This window comes from Desmodus rotundus, chromosome 3 (genome assembly GCF_022682495.2).
Source record: "Desmodus rotundus isolate HL8 chromosome 3, HLdesRot8A.1, whole genome shotgun sequence".
Taxonomy (NCBI): Eukaryota; Metazoa; Chordata; class Mammalia; order Chiroptera; family Phyllostomidae; genus Desmodus; species Desmodus rotundus.
The window spans coordinates 117,655,757-117,677,270 of NC_071389.1; the positions used below are offsets into that span (position 1 = coordinate 117,655,757).

At 41.3% G+C, this 21,514-nt stretch overlaps 1 protein-coding gene across 6 annotated transcripts in view; it reads right to left on the reverse strand.

Annotated features, from left to right (window-relative positions):
* The window catches only part of LOC112313517 (death domain-containing protein CRADD), a 247,445-nt gene that overhangs the window by 148,734 nt on the left and 77,197 nt on the right, over positions 1 to 21,514 (reverse strand). For 3 of the 6 annotated variants that reach the window (XM_024570119.3, XM_045202028.2, XM_024570200.3), the window contains one exon: positions 13,361 to 13,664. In XM_024570119.3, the coding sequence (XP_024425887.1) occupies positions 13,361 to 13,664 (304 nt within the window). Of the gene's footprint in view, positions 1 to 13,360; positions 13,665 to 14,215; positions 14,599 to 14,706; positions 14,834 to 14,904; positions 15,059 to 21,514 lie in introns of those variants that run through there. The other 3 variants (XM_024570267.3, XM_045202238.3, XM_045202197.3) reach the window with 3 other exon arrangements.

Genomic DNA, 21,514 nt, shown 5'->3' on the forward strand with positions numbered 1-21,514 from the left:
AAAGGGTCGCCAGTTCGATTCCCAGTCAGGGCACATGCCTGTGTTGCAGGCCAGGTCCCCAGTAGGGGGCATGGAAGAGGCAACCACACATTGATGTTTTGCTCCCTCTCTTTCTCCTTTCCTCCCCTTATCTCTAAAAGTAAATAATTTTAAAAAGAAAAGAAAGCAGCTAAAGCTTGCCCAGGTGACACCCATCAGAACCGAGAACTAATATTAGGGATAGAGTAGTCTAGTGATTAACAGCATGGACTGGAGGACCAGACTGTTCATGTTCAAATCTCAGCTCTGCTCCTACCCCAGCTGTGTCACCTAGGGCAATTTATCTAAAACTTCATTTGTAAAATGCAAATGATAATAATAGTACCTACTTCAAAGGCTTATGAGGATAAAGTGAGTTTACGTAAGTAAAAGCTTTATCTAGAACCCAATCCAAATTCTCTGTATAATCTCCTCTCCACTTTAACATTCTTAATCAATTTTTCCCCAATATCTTCTCATTTTGAAAAGGTTTAGGACTTCCAGCCAACATGGAGGTATACGTAGATACACTTTACCTCCTCGCACAACCAAAACAAGGACAACAAATTTAAAAACAAAAAATAACCAGAACTGCCAGAAAATCGAACTGTATGGAAATCCAACAACCAAGGAGTTAAAGAAGAAACATTCATCCAGACCGGTAGGAGGGGTGGAGATAGGCAGCTAGGGCAGATAGGATGCACGAGAAGGGCGGCTGGAGGACCAGTCGAGGTAGTGGCTGGCAGACAGGATGGTCCCACATTTGCATGCAGACAAATTGGAACAACTGGTGAGCGAGAAAGACTGTGCAACCCAGGGTTCCAACACCAGGATATAAAGCCTCAAAACCTCTGTAAAAATCTGTGGGGGTTGCAGCAGCAGGAGAAACTCCCAGCCTCACAGGAGAGTTCATTGGAGATACCCACAGGGTCTTAGAATGTACAGAAACCCACCCACCTAGGAATCAGTACCAGAAGGGCCCAATTTTCCTGTGGGTAGTGGAGGAAGTGACTAAAAGCTGACCGAGAGCGAAGCAAGTGGCATTGTTCCCTCTCAGACTCCTCCCCGCCATACAGCGCCAGCAAAGTGGGTTGCCCTGCCCTGGCAAAAAACCTAAGGCTCCACCCTGTAGTACGTAACAGGCCCACTGAGACAAAGAAATATGGCCCAAATGAAAGAACAGATCAAAGCTCCAAAAATAGAATTAAGCAATGAAGAGATAGCCAACCTATCAGATGCACAGTTCAAAACACTGGTATTCAGGATGCTCACAGAAATGGTTGAGTATGGTCACAAAAAGGAGGAAAAAGTGAAGGCTATGCTAAGTGAAATAAAGGAAAATGTACAGGGAACCAACAATGAAGGGAAAGAAACCGAGACTCAAATCAACAGTTTGGACCAGAAGGAAGAAAGAAACATTCAACCAGAACAGAATGAAGAAACAAGAATTCAAAAATTTGAGGAGAGGTATAGGAACCTCTGGGAAAACTTTAAACTTTCCAACATCCAAATCATAGCGGTGCCAGAAGGAGAAGAGGAAGAGCAAAAAATTGAAAACTTAGTTGAACAAATAATAGAGAACTTCCCCAATCTGGCAAAGGAAGTAGACTTCCAGGAAGTCCAGGAAGCTCATAAAGTCCCAAAGAAGTTGGACCCAAGGAAGTATATACCAAAGCACACCATAATTACATTACTCAAGATTAAAGATAAGGAGAGAATCTTACAAGCAGCAAAAGAAAAGGAGACAGTTACTAACAAAGGAGTTCCCATAAGACTCTCAGCTGATTTCTCAAAAGAAACTTTGCAGGCAAGAAGGGGCTGGAAAGAAGTTTTCACCTCAGGTTTCAATCAGGTTTCACCTCTTCCTTTGGACCTGTCCCTTCTCCACTCCATGTGACTCTGGTGTTTGAGGGGAAGGGCTTATGACAGAACTTTGGCCAATCAGACTGAATCTTGAGAGAAGGCAGTGGAGGAACTTGGCTGGAGATGCTCACTGATGGCCCAGAGTTGCCTCATTCCTACCTTACTGAGCCCTAGAATTTTAGGAATTCTTTCAAAGTTGTGATCTGCCCAGTATACATTAGAAAAATTCCTGTTTTTGCCTATGATAGGAAGAAGTCTACTGCTTGAACCAAAGAGTCTGCACACATGTTAGTAGACTGACTTACATCCCTCAGTTTCCATATCTATAAAGTGGGGGTCTCTCAGGTCCCTCCAGCTCTACCTAACCTTCCCCAGCACATGCACTCTGCTTGCTCTGGAATTCTCCGTAACAATGTCCCATTACTCCTCAGCACCCACATACCTTACGTACAAATTGTGGATCCGAGAGTTGTTTTTAAAGCCTTTTATTTAGGCTGTAAAACCACAAGCCTCCTATTTGCCCCTTACTACATCTCAGCAGTATTATTTTGCTAACAGTGTTGCCAGCTTCTCTGCTATGGTACTGAGCATAAATAGAACATGAACATTTCCAGGAATTGTCAACTTGGCACTTCTTATACAAAGTTAAGATTTCTTTTATAGCATTAATGAAAATAAAACCTAGGACTAAAACATGCCCCAAACTTCTAGAGGCTATATTTCCTTCCCAATTAAAATTTACTGTTTGGAAAAGGACAATATACTCTTTTTTTTTTCCTCTGGAGGGAAAAGTCCTCCAAAGAATCATATACTGCTTACTGAACAAACTAAGGAACAAGTATAAACACAGCTGCCTATTAAAATTAAGTAAAGGCAAACATTCCTGCAGCTAGCTACAACAGCAGCCTGCAAGTCCAAACTATACCCGTAAAGAGAGAAAGCTACCTTGCTAAGCGTATAGTTAAACTCTAAGGCTGCACCACCAGAAAAGCTGGTTATTGGAACTGCCAGCTTTCAATAGCAGGATTTAAGAGCTGCAAGAATGGGGCCTGATTCCAGTATCGGGAGAGCCAACACACTGTCCCCTGGTCACAGCCAAGAAAATTTAGTCCTTTTTTATTCTCAAGGTAGCAAGGCGGAATGGGAATAACCCATAAGCTCTGCTCCTTGACCCCCCACCCCGGCCATGGCCTCACATTAGACCTTACCAGCCAAAAAGTGGATAAAGAGAGATAGGAAAGAGAGAGATACCAACAACAGGCAGGGGAGATACTGACAATAGGCAGGAAAGAAAAAGACAGAAAAGCCCCTGGGGCTGTGTGTCTGGGAGAGACTGGAGTAGCAAAGGAAAGAAGAATGGGGGTTGGTAAATAACGGGCTCCGCAGCAGCCACCAATTATCAGAATTGGGAAGGAGACAAAAGTGAATTTTGAGAATGTATTTGTATATGCTATGAATTAGCAGGCTTTGAAGTCTAAGTGCCCAGATTCCAGATTTGGTTCTACCATGTTGTCAAGGTTCTACCATGACCTTGAACAAGTGACTTAACATCTCTGTGCCTCCATTTTCTTATCAGTGCAATACAGGTGAGAACACCATCTGCCTCACCAAGTCACTGTCAGGATTCCATAAATTAATAATGCCAACACTTGGAACAGTGCCTGGCATTGTTCCTTACAGACTAAGCCCCCAATAAATATTATTATTATTATTTTACTGATACTATTTAAGGTTCTTCGTGAGACATAGAAAAGACTAAAATTCATTTTTAATTACAAACACATTGTCTAACCAACCCACAGGCAGATAGACTAAACCAGTCCCAGTCTTCCCTACTGGCCGTTCGTCTCTCTCCTCCTCTCATCCACCCTCAAACCATCTTCAGCTCGCTTCACATCTCCAAGCAGCTTCCAGCTCATTCTCCACTGGCAGGTCCTGTCTCCACTTGGACAGAGCTTGATCTCCAGAGCACAGAGTACTGGGGATGAGTTTTAATTACCAAACAATGCAAAGAGACAATGAAAATAATTCCCCCCAATCCAAATTCACCAACTAATTCAAAGCCCTCCAATCAAATTCATTGCATTTACATCTAGCCTATGTATTTCCATACAGCTCCAATGGGTCTTAAAGTTGGTGTTAGAGTGACACCTGTGTGGGTCTAAGATTCTGGAACATTCTTAAGCAACAATGTTCAAGAAATTCAGAGAATTACAAACGTTTGTGATTACAAATTTAAAACAAAACTATATATCCATCTACATCTCCATTCCTACCACCCTTCTACCTCCTCCCCCACAAAAACAAGAACAGCTCTTCAAGCAAGTGCACAGCTTGGAAAGGCCTATACTTGGGGAGCAATAAGTGAGAAAGGAGCCATGTGCCTAATCAGTTGGTCTGAAAACAAGATGTTCAGCATTAGATTTACTTAAAATAATCTAGCAGGACATTTGTGCATGTGCATGGGCATATGTGCGTGGGTGTGCGTGTTCTTAATGCCGCTGCCCAGACCCCACCTCTATAGATTTTGGCATGGATGGGCCTGGGCAAAGCCTGGGGATCAGTAGTGTTTTGAAAGCCAGCGGTGAAGCTAAATCAATCCTAATGGTCAATAAGGTAACTGATGTAGCCAAATGACCAATACAGCCACAGGGGGGAGAAAAAAAAGTCACAGTGAGAATCCCTACGAGAAGAACAATAAATCCACTTTTTAAAGTGAAATGGATGCATCCCTGCTGGGGAGAGACTTGTCACATGGTTTGCTTTTCCTAGAAAGAGCTGCAATTAGCTGCCAACAGATGCATTATTTTATCAGTCCCATAAATACTCGATAAAATTCTTCCACTCTGCTTTATGTCAGCCTTGCAGGATTAGAGGGTGGGGGTAAGCTTCTGATGAAATGCAGTACTGAACTATCAAAATTTCCTTTCAAATAATTAAAATTGGCATTAATAAAAATAAAATATTTTAGTAAAATCTTATCCCAAAATACCTCTAAAAGCCCTTGAAAATTTTCCTCTTGAAATGAAAAAAAAAAAGCACTAGTAAAATTTTTACAAAGTTAACTTCAGCTATTAACTCTACAGCATAATACAATTCCATTTCAAACCTAGTGGGAAGCCAAGATTGCACAGCAGAAAAGTCCTAAATCAAGAGTCGGGAAGCCTGGATTCCAGTCCTGGCAACAAACAGCTAAGCTATGTGATCACAGCTAAGTGTTGACTTCATCTCCCTAGACTTGGTTTTCTCAGAAAAATTAGATGAGCCGTAAGTCCCTCCCAGTCTAAAAGTCTGGAAATACCAGGATATGTCTTCATCTTGCTGACTTTGTTACACTAGCAAATTAATGTGTTTACAATTTACACAACCTAAAATTAAGTCATTCTGGCAATTCTAGTAATAATTTTAACCAGTTCCAGCCACGGTGCATAAACTGAATGAGCAAAACAGTAAAGTACCTTCACTACAGCACTATTTTCTATCTGAAGGAGGGCGAGCGTCTTCCTTCCCCAACTCTGCCAGCCAGGCAATGGCTCCTGCCCCAAACTCCTGTCGCTCTTTTTAAGTGAGAAAATACATGAAAAGCAACTTCAGGCTTTTTGCCATATTCTCATCCCATTATTATTTCTTAGTATTTTTCTTTGTGTTGATTCATTTTAGCTTCAATAAAAACAATGTATTCTTTAAAGGAACTTCATAAATAGAAAAGGTTTTTCTGCCATAAATGAAAGAAAAATGTTAAATGGGTACAAGAAAAAAAAGCAAAACAACTAAATTCTAACTAAATTCTAGCTAAATATTGTTGTCCACAGAAGGCTTTAAGCATGAGGACCTTTATCTGTCTGTTAAAAAGAAAAACTGCAAATATCAGCAATATGTTTCAGAAATATTTGTACCAAACGGAGGCTTTTACCTGGTTATTAGTATTGAAACAGAAAGAAAAAGGAAATAAAACTCTCACCATGTGATTCAATCCCATTCCACATACCATCAAAAATCACTCTAAGAATCACCCAATATCATGGCTGTGCACGCATCTCGCATTTTGGAAAACACAACAACAAATGGTTGTGACTGCACCTATGCTGACGTGCACTGTGACTCATCTCTCCACGAGGAAGGTTCCTTTCAAGATGGGCCTGGGCTCTAGCTGCACTCTCACCTGGGGCTCTTCCACCTATATCCACTCTGTTGCAGAATCTAGGTCTCTGCTGAACAACCCCTCATCAGAGAGGCTTTCTCTGACCATCCCTAATAATATGCTAAGCCCCTGCTCACCACCACACATGCTGTTTTTCTTCATAGAACTATCATCACCTGATACGCAGTTATGCGCTGCTTAAGGACAGGGATACCATTCCGAGAAATGCACTGTTAGGGGATTTCATCATTCCGTGAACATCACAGAGTGCACTTACACAAACTTCGATGGTATAGCCTACCACACACATGGGCAATACACTATGGCCCAATGCTCCCACGCTACAAGCCCGTACAGCATGTTACTGTGTAAACAACATGAGATTTAATCAAGTGCATGAGAAAATGATGCAATCAGGAGATGTGGTAAACTCCAGATGTATGAGGCGGCTGCTAGAATGGTACTACATACTGTTGTACAGTACAATTTTTTTTTTAATAAGTAGAAAGAGTACACTCTAAAAGAATAAAAATTACATAGAGAACCAAGATGGCGGCGTAGGTAGACACACTGCGCCTCCTCGCACAACCAGAACTGACAGAAAATCGAATGGCAAGGAAGTCCGACACCAAGGACACAAAAAATAAATGTTCATCCAGACCGGTAGGAGGGGTGGAGACGGGCACACAGGGTGGAAAGGACTCACGTGGCTGTGGCAGGACCGAGACTGGCGGAGTGTGGGACGAACGGGCCAGGCAGTCTGACCACTAGCAGACCCTGCAGCCCCACATTCGCGCGGATAATCTGAGAGGGCCGGACTCAGAGTGGCGGAGAACAGGGCAGGCAGAGTGGTGGGTAGCACCCCGCAGCCCCACATTCGAACACAGATAAACCGGACAAACGGCGGGGAGGGAAGCAGACCACGCAACTCAGGGCTCCAGCACGGGGAAATAAAGCCTCAAACCTCTGATTGAAAATGCCCGTGGGGGTTGGGGCAGCAGCAGGAGAGACTCCCAGCCTCACGGGAGAGGTCGTTGGAGAGACCCACAGGGGCCTAGAGTGTGCACAAGCCCACCCACTGGGGAACCAGCACCAGAGGGGCCCAGTTTGATTGTGGGTAGCAGAGGGAGTGGCTGAAATCCCGTGGAGAGTGGAGGAAGCAGCCATTGCTCCCTCTCACCCCTCCCCCACATACAGCATCACAGCGTAGCCACCAGCATTACCCTGCCCCGCCCCCGGAACACCTAAGGCTCCGCCCCCTTAAGTAACAGACGCGCCAAGACAAAAAAAAAACAAATGGCCCAAATGACAGAACACTTCAAAGCTCCAGAAAAAATACAACTAAGTGAGGAAGAGATAGCCAACCTATTGGATGCACAGTTCAAAACACTGGTTATCAAGATGCTCACAGAATTGGTTGAATCTGTTCGAAAACCAGATGAAAAAATGAAGCCTATGCTAAGAGAAACAAAGGAAAATGTACAGGGAACCAATAATGATGCGAAGGAAACTGGGACTCAAATCAACGGTGTGGACCAGAAGGAAGAAAGAAACATTCAACCAGAAAAGAATGAAGAAACAAGAATTCAGAAAAACGAGGAGAAGCTTAGGAACCTCCAGGACATCTTGAAACGTTCCAACATCCGAATTATAGGGGTGCCAGAAGGAGAAGAGGAAGAACAAAAAATGGAAAACTTATTTGAACAAATAATGAAGGAGAACTTCCCTCATCTGGCAAAGGAAGTAGACTTCCAGGAAGTCCAGGAAGCTCAGAGAGTCCCAAAGAAGCTGGACCCAAGGAGGAACACACCAAGGCACATCATAATTACATTGCCCAAGATTAAACGCAAGGACCTACATCCAAGATTACTGTATCCAGCAAAGCTATCATTTAGAATGGAAGGGAAGATAAAGTGCTTCTCAGATGAGGTCAAGTTAAAGAAGTTCATCATCACAGGAACTACTACTATAAAGGACACATGGACAAAACCAAGGGGGAGGGTGGAGGTGGGGGAGGGAGGTGGGTTCAGCTGGGGTGGGGTGGAGGGATGGGGAGAAAAGGCATACAACTGTAATTGAATAACAATAAAAATTTAAAAAAAAAGAAGTTCATCATCACCAAGCCCTTATTATATGAAATGTTAAAGGGAGTTACCTAAGAAAAAGAAGATCAAAAATAGGAACAGTAAAAATGACAGCAAACTCACAGTTATTAACGACCACACCTAAAACAAAAACAAGAGCAAACTAGGCAAACAACTAGAACAGGAACAGAACCATAGAGATGGAGATCACATGGAGGGTTGTCAATAGGGGAGTGGGAGGGGGAGAGGGGGGGAAAGGTACAAAGAATAAATAGCATAGATGATAGGTGGAAAATAGACAGGGGGAGGGTAAAAATAGTGTAGGAAATGTAGAAGACAAAGAACTTATAAGTATGACCCATGGACATGAACTATAGGGGGGGAATATGGGAGGGAGGGGGTGGGCAGGATGGAGTGGAGTGAGGGGGGGGAAATGGGACAACTGTAATAGCATAATCAATAAATATATTTTAAAAAATAAAAAGAAACTGCAAACTTTCAAAAAAAGAAAGAAATTACTAATAAAATTATGTATCATTTGCATAAAAAAAGAATAAAAATGACAGTATGATAAAATGTAAATCAGTAACATATTTATTATCAACTATTATGTGCTGTACATAATTGTATGTGCTACACTTGTATAGAACAGGCAGCACAGTAGGTCTGTTTACACCAGCATCACCACAAGCACCTGAGTAATGCGTTGCTCTACGACATTGTGATGGCTAAGACATCACTAGGCAATAGGAACTTTTCAGCTACTTTGTAAGCTTATGAAACCACCATAGTATACATAGTCTGTCATTAACCAAAAGGTTGTTATGTGGCACATGATTGTATTATTTATTCATCAACTTACTGTCCATCCCCATTAAACTATAGAATATAGTGAGTTCATAAAAGTAGGGGCTTTGTTTACTATAATACCCCTAGCACCTAATGTCTGGCACATGGTCAATAGTCATTATTTGTTGAATGAACAAATGAATCCCCTCAGTTGATCTGGAGATCCTTCACACATCTTTATCACCTAGACCCCGGCACCTAGCAGGTCCTTACAAAGCTATGAAAATCATGCCAGGGAAACAAGAAACCTAAGATCTCTGTGGACTCTGCCCTTACCACAAGAAGGGGTCCGGCTGAGAATGCTCACCCACCATTCCCTGTCTAGTACACAAAGAAAACTCTACTCAGCCACAGTAGAAGTTCCTGGACAGACCACAAGCTAGAAAAACTGAGATCGACACTGAACTTACATGCAGAGTACGGTCAAGTAATGGTATGACTGGAAAACCCCAGACTACAAAGCTCTCTAATAACCCTATTACAATGCCTAAAATGTTTGCCGTTATTGCTCAGTAACATCAGATGCATCCAAGTCTACATGTGGAAACCAGAGTGTATCTCGGGACAGTGGCTGATGGCGCTATACATGGTCAGGCAACATCAGCTCCAAAAGGGACGGGCTAAGCCCTGGAGCTGGTGAGTAGCAGAGAAACAGGCCAGCCACGCGTCTTGCTCCAGTGAGGGCAGTGAGCTTGCTCCATGGAAGCCAGGGCATAAGGTCCATGGCAAGGACTAGCTCAACCTAAGCCAGGTTGAAGTAAGTGTCAGCCCCAGGACAGCTACTCCAGCAGGCTAAAGAATTGAGGCGTCTGATGCTAACATAGGAGGCACAGAGCTTCGTTCCAAGATATCCTTGCCAGTGCAGCAGAAATCTAGCTTAAAGAAGTAAAAAATAAATAACTCCCAAGCCTAAAGGGTTAAAGGCAGGGTTGCCAGTCCAACTGTTAACTATGGATCATGGCAGAGATGCAGTCCCACAGCCAGGGCCAACACAATGGAACAGGAAGTCCTGGGGCCCAGGAGTCACTCCCACCATCCTAGCCTTAAGTCCTACCAGCTAGTGAGACTGGGGCTGCCCACAAACCTCCTTTCCAGATCCAGAGTAGTTCAGGCACTGCAGTGAGCCTGTCAGTGCAGACAGAGTGGTGAGTAGCGGGAAGGCAGATGGGCAGGCATGTGCAGCCTTCACCCAAATTCAGCATTATCCTCATCTCCTAAATGACCTGACAGGAGCCCAGAGAGAGTCTCCAACTGATCTAGTGTCTACTATGTGACCTCGGCCATAATGTGTTCCTTCCATAGTGCGAAGCTGGATTAAATCATTTTATTGCCGGAATCCCTGTTTTAAAAGATAAAAGTCCTTATAGGGTGAGAAAAACACAAAATCAATTCTCTATTAACATCCTAGAGTTATTAACAGAGATAGGGAGGACCAGTCATCTAGGCAGATTCTGAGAGAATCAAAGGTTTAAATCCAGAACATACATAAAAAGAACTAACTAGGATCAAGCACCAAATAAGGCCTCTGAGGCAGCTCAAAATTCACAAGTGAAATACAAAAATTCAACTCAAACAAAGGGGAAACCAAGAATCCCAAGAACAAGAAAACTTTTCAATAAAATAAAATCAGCTCATTCTTGGACAAAGACCTACCTCTTGGATAAAGAGAAAGCCATTCTTTCTAGGAGGAAACCACCAAATCTATACAAATTAATTACTAATTGCAACCAAAATTATTGAAAAAGGTCAGAAGACGTTGATGTATATACATATATACATAAGCACCACATTTTTCTACAGTCTAGTTATTCAAAATTCAAAAATGCCTTTATAAAAATTTTCATGGACTATTTAAAATTTTATTAAAATCACTCTATTACAGCACTGAAGAAGCACTGAGGTCCTGAAAAACAGGCCTCTGGGTCCATTCACAATTTTTTACAGGGACATTAAATTGAAGGCGCTTCAACTCTGATTTTTTTCCCAGGATTTTTTTAAAAAGAAAGTTTCGAATAAGTCCCAATTTAATTTTAGAACTAAAATACTACCGTCATATTAATAAATAATTAATTTAAACACAAAGCTTAAAGTCTCAAATGAGAGGCCATTACCTAACAACTCCTTTAAAATAGTATCATTTCCTCCCTCCCTCACATATATATGTGTACATAAGTGTGTATACATACATACAGCTAAAATTATGGCATAGTGAATTTTCTACAATGTACGTAGATCTCAAAAGCGATGATTATGAAATGGAAAACTACAAAGTGAAGAAGGAAATGACAAACCCCAAATCAGGGTTTATCAGTGAGTGGGGGTTAGAGATGAGGTAGGACTGGGGAGGAGCACAAGGGGGTCCTCAAAGGCAATGGTAGTATTTTTTTTTTAACTGAGTGATGGGGAAACAGAGATGTTTACTGCACCATTACTCTCCATACCTTATGTATATCTTGTAATCTTAAAATATTCAATAATTAACAATAACTATTTAAAAAGTGAGTTTACACAATTGTCACTGTAGGAGGCATATACAGATATATATAAATCAAACTCTCTTCAGAATATTTTTTCAGCAATGACACTCAACAAGAAAACAATTAAGAGTGCTTAATTTGTACAGTAGCCAACCTATCATCACATTTGACCACTTCCAAATAATTAACAAACTAACATTATTTTTCTAAACTTCAACACAGACACACTAGATTTTTCTCCCCACTCTATATTGTTTTGTTCTGCTTACTTAAAAACAAAACAAAACTAATAATCTCTCAACTTCTCTGTAACTTTCATCATTTGGTTAAAAAAAAGTCTTAAATTTTTTTCTTGTTCTCTGAATGAATCTGAAGAAATGACAGTGACATCATACCCCTATTAAAAACATACAACAGTACTATTTACATCACGCCAAGTGATTATAAAATTAAAGTAAACATTTTGGTACAAACAGGCTTTCAGTGTGCCTGTTTTGTTGTTTCCAACTATGTTTTGCCAAGAAGAACCTCTAAGTCACATACCAGGAAGAGACCTCAGATACCCTAATATTTCTTTTAACATCTCCCCAATTCTATGTTATTTATTCTGCTTTCAGTAAAATAGTAGAAGTGTCTTAGTTACTTTCATTTGTCTTTGTTCACATACCTGAGAATTCCTGTGGTCTTCAAAGACCAACTATTTTCAGCATTTCAAAAAGCATAAAACATACATTTACTTGTAATTTGGTCATGCCAGGAAATGAAAAGATTTTTTTCTTTTTCCACTGGGATTTTACTAGGCCTTCCTAAGTTAACTGGTTAACTCTTGCTGATCAGATATTCAGACATATGTCATTAATAAAAATAGAAAAATTATTCATGAGTACTTAATAAACGTTGTCTGGAGAAATCATTCAAAATATGAGATCCATGAGGCAAAAACAATAAAAGTGGTCTTTTATTACTGGTATTTGCTTTTTAACCAGATATACTGGTATTTTAAAAACAGCAGTAACATAGTCTAGGGACCACTGATTGGAGAAGTTCAGACTATGGCTGCTATCAAAAACTCCAGAGAATGTCGATTTCCTAACTCTGTTAAAAATTTGCAAGTCAACTTTCAATTTTTTTTGTCAGTTCAATTCTCTGCTCCTCAATTTTTGTAAAAAGTATAAATCACGGGAGCTGTTCGGAGGGAACAAGTATTTCATACCACATCTTCCTGCTACAATGTAGTACCAGGTTAATGGCACTAGGGCTCTCTTTTCCATAGCTTTCAACTTCCCTTAAAATCAAATTGAGACCCATCACGAACTACTATCCTTACAAAGTTAAATACTCTGGGTGTCTGAACAAAACCAAACTAAATGGGATGACTTTAAATCAATACCTTTAAAAACAAATTAAACCAGCCTCTCAGATAATCCCTTTTGGCCATGTAGGACAGCCCAAGGAACAGGTGCAAGGCGAGCCTTCCTAGAGGCTGTCTCCTCCTTCAAGAACCTGACCTTTTCCAGCTGGCAGCTCTGGCACCCCATGAAGCAGTTACCAGGAGGCCTAATGCCCGCTTTCCCGTCTGCACTTTCCAAACGGCTCCTGATGCCAACGACTGAGATATGACCTGGCTCTCAGATGAGAACATGCCTCCCAAGTGATTTGCCAAGTTTCCCTGGAAGCATTTCTAAGTATATGTTCTCTGAGCTCCCTCCTCAACCCTCTCAACCATGGTTCATTTTTCCTTCTTTCCCGGCACGTCCTAATTCTACCTCCCCATCCCACCCCTGTAATGCCTTATGTCTTCAGTCCAAACTCCTTACCTACTTTTGGGAACTGCTGATCCCCTCCCAACCTAAAACTCCCATTTCAAATCCAAAGGCTATAATTCAACAATTTTGGAGCTGGTTTGAAGTGATCTTTTTGAGGCATACCTGCAGGCAGCTCAGTTAGGGCTTCTTCTCTTGCCTTCTCCAGCTTCTCCCTTACCCAGGGAAACTCTTGCAGGGAATCCAGGAATGCATCAAATGCTTTAGGACCCCTGGAAGGTAGGATATCCAGCAGCAGCATTGTTTTCCGGAGACCTGTGGTTTGAGCTTTGATTTCTTGAACATGGTTTTCCGTCAGGACCCCTTCCTGGTAAAGATACTGAAGAACCAATCCCTCCACCAGCACTTCTGCACCCAGCTCCAGGCGAAGGGAGCGAAGCACTTGCTTGTCTCTAGTCTCCATTTCCCCCTGGGAAGAGACAAAATTGTAGTTCAGATTACAGGAATACTGATGTGCCCCTAAAGCTACTGCCCGGCAACGTCATCTCCTGAAGGAAATGGACATCTTTGACCCCTAGAGCGCAGGCCGTGGTGTTGAGCATCTGGCTGTTAAGCCAAGCCTAATTCATTTCAACTGTTTCAAACATAATGAACAATCCTGAATATGAATCATGTTTTTCTGATTTTGCTTTCCACACACTGGGAGTCCCAGCTCAATTCCTTGTTCTATAAAAAGATTTGGGGCGAAAAAGCAGTTCAGATACCCTGCTTTAAAAGCAACTTTTATCCGAGTATTACATTAAATGACACTTCATTTTAACATAGTTGAGAAGAAACGTGGTTTATTTGAATAGTGACTTCAGCAGAGTTGCCCCAACACTGCAGAAACTGCCTGCAGCTGCTCTTCTGAACGTGGGCATTGGCAGAACCTGCTCGGCGAGGGCACCGGGGCCAGAAACCAGCAGTACCAGTAAGTTTAAGAATCTCTTACCCTAGGAGAAAAGGCTTATACACCATTACCTTCAAGAAAAGTAAGTGTTTAGGTCCGTTTTCCAGTAATTTTGTATATAGTCAGAAATTCCACCCCATCCCTCCAAGAATTCAGACTTGCCACCGCGACACTACCGTGACTACACACGCATGGGACATTCTGTGGGATTTTTTTTCTTTAAAAGAAAAATGCCCACACGCCAGTCCTGCCACGCAGGGCTTGAGGGCATATTGCCAAGACCACTGCACCAGTGAGCTGAGGGGAGTTTGTGCGAGTTAAGTGGCGGGGGCGCCCCCCGAAGTGAACCACGGCCCGCGCCCCCGCCCCAGCGCTCCAGGCAGCCCCGGCCCCAGGCCCAGCGGGCCGGTGGGGAGGGATCCGTGCACTTCCGGCTACAGGCGACCGTCTGCGACTTGTTTTTTATTCGGTCTCAGCAGTTGAAGCTGGTATCTCGAACAGGAGGGACTACGAGACGTTTTGGGGTCAGCCTGACCCGCTAAAAAGAAGGTTTGGGAATGACCTTCAGGGAGGACCGAGGGGAGCGCTGGGCCCCGGGCACCCCCACCGCCAGCCACCCAAACCGGCTCCACTCGGGTTGACGCGAGCAGGAGAGGAGGGAGGGGGAGCCACGTCGGCCCAGGCCGTTAGGCCACAGACGCCGCTGCACCGGGCCTTCGAGAAAAGATGGATACGGGGCTTCTGGTTTCCTGTTACTTACGTCTGCAAACACGTATCTTAAAAAATAAATTAATTAAACTGCCACCGGAATCCACAGTGTTAGGGAACCTGAGCCATAAACACCATCTTTATTAAAGGCGAAAACTGAGAACAGGAAGTATCGTCGCCATCTTTGTTAAGGGCAAAGACAGGAAGTGCTGCAACTATCCTTATTTTGTGCTCAAGTGTCGGGCTGAAGCCTTTTCTGCCATGTTTGTTGTGGGTAAACTATAGCCAGCTGGAGATAAAAAGTAACATTTGGGGGGGGCGGGGGTATATAAGAAAAAAAAGTAATTGGTTAATTGCATTTTTAACACAGTAACTCCACCACGGCTTTGCACGTAATTGAAACAATAGGTCTCAAAAGACATTTTATCAGGGAGGCCTTACATGACCACTTTATTTAAAATTGGAAAATCCATCTCCTGCACTCCCATGCCCTTTTCCAACTTTATTTTTATCTGTAGCACTATCACCATCTTACTAAAACTTCTACTTAATCATTTATTTATCATCTGTTTCCCTCTAGAAAAAATGCAGGGTCATTTCTTTATATCCCAAGTTTCCTGCTCACAAAGCATCTACAAGTCAATCAGTTAGGATTCAGTTCCAGTGATCAGCTACCTACTCCAGACAGAAAGGGATTTTTCATGGCGGTGAACTGGGTACATTCACAATCATTGGAACGACTGGAAAAGATCTGGCATACAAGCATAACTCCTTAAACCACAGTGACAAACTGGCTCATGGCCACAACCAGGAAGATGGAGTCGGAAGCCACTCCCCCACAGTTCCAGCCTTCTCAACACTGACAGACTGGATAATGGAACACTGCTGCAGAAAAACCAAGGTCTCCACAGCTGTATTTGCCAGCAGCATCAAAACAGAATCTGCAAACTTACTCTGATGTACAAGGGAGGACCACCCCTAAACCCAAATTATCTTCCGGAGGGTTGGGCCCCTCATAGTACAGGCTTCCCTTCCTAGGTGAGTGTTCTAGGAACCCATCTGTATCAGTGCAACAGCTGGTGGTGGTGTGAGAGGCTGCATTAGGCTTCAGTGATTTGTTTAAGAGTCTTTCAAATGCATTTGCCCATTTCATGAAGGGTGATTTACCAGTGCACCTTCCCACTCAGCAATGTGTTCAGCAGTTTTTGACCAAAAACAGCATGACCCCTGTGCTCCACCCTCCCTATTCACCTGATCTCACCCCAGCAGGGAATTTTTTGTTTTCCCTGATGAAAAAATTCCTCGACTATAAACATTTTGCTGATGTGGAAGAGGTGAAACAAAATATGGCAGAAGCTCTAAACGGCATCAAAACCAAGGAGTTCAAAAACTGTTTTGAGCAGTGGAAAAAACATCTTGATAGGTGTATTGTATCACATGGGGAGTACTTTGAAGGTGACTGAAGCTTAAACATGTAAGAATAAATACACAATTTTTTATCATTACATTCCAGGAGTTTATTTGGTTCCCCCCTCATATGCAATTGGTGAAACAATTCGCATATGGAACGTTACCAAGCAAAGGTGTCTGGAACATGTAGTTTGGAGTTTTCCAGATGCTGAAACACAGAAGGTTATGCTAAAAAGAGAGAGGGGCTGATACTATGATACTAGGTGGTAGATCTGCTGAGTTCACCACATTTTTAATTTGGAAGCCAAAACAAATGCATGATCCAAATATAAGGAGATACAAAAATGTTAAATTGAAGTTCTTTCCTCAAATTTCTTTATGAAATTCCTTTATGAAATGAGTCAGTAAATATATTTTTGATTCCCTTTCAAATCAATTGGATGGTATGTATAGAAATTCATACATACTGCCAAAAATTAGTTGATAGTAACAACAACCAAAAAAAAAAAAACACAACTTCTTAAGTATCATTATTTCCATAGAGGTTTTCGCAACCCACATCTCTAGTGGAAGATGAAATATCTTTGTAAGCAAACTAGTGGAGAGCAATTCTAAATATCATGCCTCAAAACCTAATTTTTGTAACCAGTTTAAAGTGTTGTTACACCAATCTACCATTTTACTATACAATATTTTTACATGAATGGCAGGTATTAATTTTATAACTAGCATTTTACATACGTGAGGAGTGTGGGACCAAAGTAGTCAAGTGTCTTAGCCAAAATCTCATAGTTAATATATGTGTATAGCAAAACCCTAATTCTAACCAGTTGTCTCTGGTTTCATGCTATTTCCAGTACACAGCACACCCCACAGCCCTGGTGTAGAGTCTGTAGTTCTAATGACAGCCCAAAATATTGCCAAACATTCTGGTGTCACCTCCCACTCTTGATACTCTTAAGTTCCAGGTAGTCTCTTCACTCCCTCCATCTTCTTTCGTCCTGGAATTGCTGTCCTTTCCTGGGCAAGGCGTCTGTATGTGGACAGGTATCAGCAACATTCTCTGTCTTTATCCAGATAAAGTGCAGACCTGTTGTGATACTCCAATAGCTTAGGTTCCTGAGTTTTGGGGGAGGAAAAAAACATATTTTTCCAACTGCAAAGTAAACTTTGATAATTTTCCAACATCCAGTAAAGGTCAAACAAATAGCACAAAAAAACACCCGCATAAAAACTACCTAGGTTAAAACACTTCTTGATGATTTGTTGTATTTGGAAAGGCTTTAGATATTCTGGGAAATAGAAAGCCATATTGATGATGACATCCCAAGGAAGATGAAGAGCAAACAGTGAGTTCCGTGAGAATTCACAGAACGGAGGAAAAGTGAGTGAGACAGCATGAGAAGGGTTACTGCAGGAAGCAAGGGGCATAGAGTCCTTGTGGTGAACAACCTGAGAGGTTAGAATTAAAGATCTGAATTAAATTCATAAGGTGAAGCCCTTGACCATCAAAATCCTCTTCCTATGGCAGATTTAGATGGGCATCCCTGCTGCCTCCTAAGTGACCAGGCTAGCTCTCTGATTGATCAGACACTGCCATCGATCAGTCTGTTGGAGGACCACCACCTGTTCTAGTGTGCAATGATACTTCTGAGAAGCACACCAAAGGTTCAGCTTCCCTGATATAAATGTCTGAGGCCAACAGGCCCCAAAGGAATCCACAGTAGATCACAATCACCATCACAGGAGGTTACTCCTCCACTCTGTCCAGTCCCTCTCTGTAGGCTGGAACTCCGCTCCCACAGAGGATTAAGCACCTGTTATCCAGTGGTAACCAATCCATTTTCAGGAAGGACAGATATTTCCCTTTTTATATCTCCCCTATGATGTTTACTTGCACCAACATATACCCATTGCCAGTCTGCAAAAGAAAGAGTCATAAAGCTGGAAGAACAACTGTAGTATTTTTCTGTCTTTCAACTTAGTCTTGGCTTTGCAACCTTCAAAACAAAAACTAAAGAAGGAGTTATTTCAGTTTTTCCTGCTTCATAGATGTGGAAACTAAGCCATGGTGAAAAACAGATTCATTTCAAGCATACCTCAAAAAGTTACAGAAATGGATCGTGAATTAAGTCACAAAGAAACTACAATAAACTCCGAAAAAATCAATAGCAGACAAACTATGTAATCTCCAATTTTACAATGAAATTGTAATATCCTTTAATGAAAGGATAGCTTCCATAAATCCCATAAGTTTGGAAACTAAATTAATCAACTATTAAACCCTTGAGAAAAAAAAACAGTCATACATACTTGTATTGATACAGCCATAGAAAAAAATATTATGGAGATTCCTCAAAAAAAAATAGAATTATCATATGGTCCAGCAATCCCACTTCTGGATGTAGATTCAAAGAAAGTGAAATCAGTATCTCAAAGAGATATCTGCCCATGTTCATTGCAGCATTATACACAACAGCTGCAACATAAGTGTCCATCAATGGATGAATAAGTAGAATATATATATTTCAGCCTTGGAAAAAAAAAAAAAGAATCACACTTACTAGAATGGCCAAAATCCAGAACTCTGATGACACCAAATGCTGACAAGGATGTGAAGCAACAGGAACTCTTATTCACTGCTGGGGGAAATGCAAAATGATACAGCTACAGTTTGGCAGTTTCTTACAAAAGTAAACATACTCTTATATGACCCAGCAATCATGCTTCTTGGTATTTACCTAAAGGAATTGAAAAGTTATGTCCAAACAAAAGCCTGAACGTGGATGTTTATAGGTACTTTATTCATAATTGTCAAATCTTGGAAGCAACCAAGATGTCCTTCAATATACTGTGGTACATCCAGACAATGGAATATTATTTATCCCTAAAAAGAAATGAGCTATCAAGCATTAAAAGACAGAGAGAAACCTTAAAGAAATATTCCTAAGTGAAAGAAGTCAATATGAAAAGGCTATTACTCTATGATCCCAACTACATGACCTTCTGGAAAAAATAAAATTATGGAGACAGTAAAAAGATCAGCCATTGTGTGGGGGTTGGAAGTGGGGAGAAGATGAATAGAAGGAAGGGGTACAGAGGATTTTTAGGGCAGTGAAAATACTTCATATGATATCATAATGACGGATACATATCGTTATACCTTTGTCCAAATCCACAGAACACACAACCTACATACATACAAGAGTGAAACCTAAGGGTAATTCAGGTGTTTCGGTGATAACAATGTGTTGATGTTGGTTCCTCAGTTGTAATGAATGTACCACTCTGGTGAGGAATTTTGATAACAGGAGAAACTATGAATGTGTGGGGTAGAGGGTGTATGGGAACTCTTTATATCTTCCCCTCAATTTTGCTATGAACTTGAAAATGCTATAAAAAAAAGTCTTAACTTAAGAAACAAAACAAAAGAAATCCTATCACAGTACAACGTGGATGAACATGAACAACATTATGCTAAGTGAAATAAGGCAGACGCAGAAAGAAAAATACTGCATGATATCACTTATAGGTGAAATCTAAAACAGCCAGACTCACAGAAGCACAGCATAGAATGGTGGCTTCTCGGACCTGGTGCGTGAAGTAAGAGAGATGTTTGTCAAAGGGTAGAAAGTCTAAGCTGTGCAGGGTGAGTAAGTTCGGGAGAGCTAATATTCTGCATTGTGACCGTCACTAATAATGCTATATTGTATACTTGAAATTTGCTAAGAAAGTAAATCTTAAATGTCCTCATCACACAAAAAGGGATGACTCTGTAAGGTGCTGGATCGTTAATAAGCTTGATTGTTGTAATCATTTTACAAACACAAGGGTGGGCAAAAGTAGGTTTACAGTTGTTCATATGGAAAATAATACAATAATTAATAAATAATAATACAAGAATAAATTCTGTGTCACATACTCACAACTGTAAACCTACTTTTGCCCACTCCTGCATACATATATCAAAGCATCATGTTATACACCATAAATACATATAATTTTTATTTGTCAATTACATTTCAATAAAGCTGAGGACGAAAAAACACACTTCTAACCAATAGAGTATAGGAAAAAAAAAACTTCACAGCAGAGAAACCTAGTAGACACCACCTACACCATGGGATCAAGGTTAACATCACCAGAAATAAGTCATGTCGATTTCATGTGCCCCAAATAATGTGACAAGAGGGTAGCACATCACCTCCGTGGAATTCTTCCCCCAAATTCATAGTCTCCATCTTTTCGTGAGAAAACATCAGACACGCCCAAATTGAGGGACCTTCCACAAATATATGACAGTTACTATTCAAAAGTGTCAAGGCCATGAAAGACAAGGAAAGACTGAGAACCTGTCAGCCTGGAGGAGACTAAGGAGATATGACAACTAAAGGAAGAGAAGGTGGGAGAAAGGGAAGAGGGGAGGAAAGATTAGAAAAGGAAGACGGTGAAGGACTGCCCATTGTCAGGAAGGTATGAAGACTTCTGGACCTAAATTCTTTCATCTTTGCTATTTTCTCGACATGTGAGAGGAATCCCATGCAGCCTCCTTTTCCTGTATGTCCCCTCTTCCCCGCCACAAAAAAGATAAAACAGAAGTTGCCCAAGGAAATACAGACATCTATCCCTGTAACTGCCAATCCTGAAAGTACACTGGAAATATGTAGCCATGCTGTCTCCTTCCTGTGTAACTCTTGATAAAAGTATTATGCTGTAGATCATATTACCTGAATAATCTGTACCGGTTAACTATTACCTGAATAATAGACACCAAATAACTATTAGTTTACTAAGTTATGAATTCTAATGATTCCTTTAGTTCTCTAATATCTCATTTTGATCTTAGGTTAATAATGGCTTATTGCGAGAATCCTGGGACAGTTTACAAAAACCTAAATTGCAAACCTTTTAAAAGAGCCAAATACATTATTATGCAAATTATCATGCACTAATATAATACCCCAGCAACATTTCTAGGTGTTGAAGTATTATGTTATAAGATCGTAGTGATTGATACTACTAGGATTATTGCAATTTATTCATAATTTGGCGGCAATAAGTTTTTGGGTTTTTTTTTTTACATTGTCAGATTTATTTACTTTTGGCCTTGTGGCTTTAGGTTTTCTTCGATAACAGAATGGTCTGGATGTTAGGCAAAACGCCACCCTGGACGATGGTGACTTTGCCCAGCAGCCTGTTCAGCAGCAACTCGTCGTTGTGGGTAGCCAGCTGGAGGTAACGAGGTGTGTCTT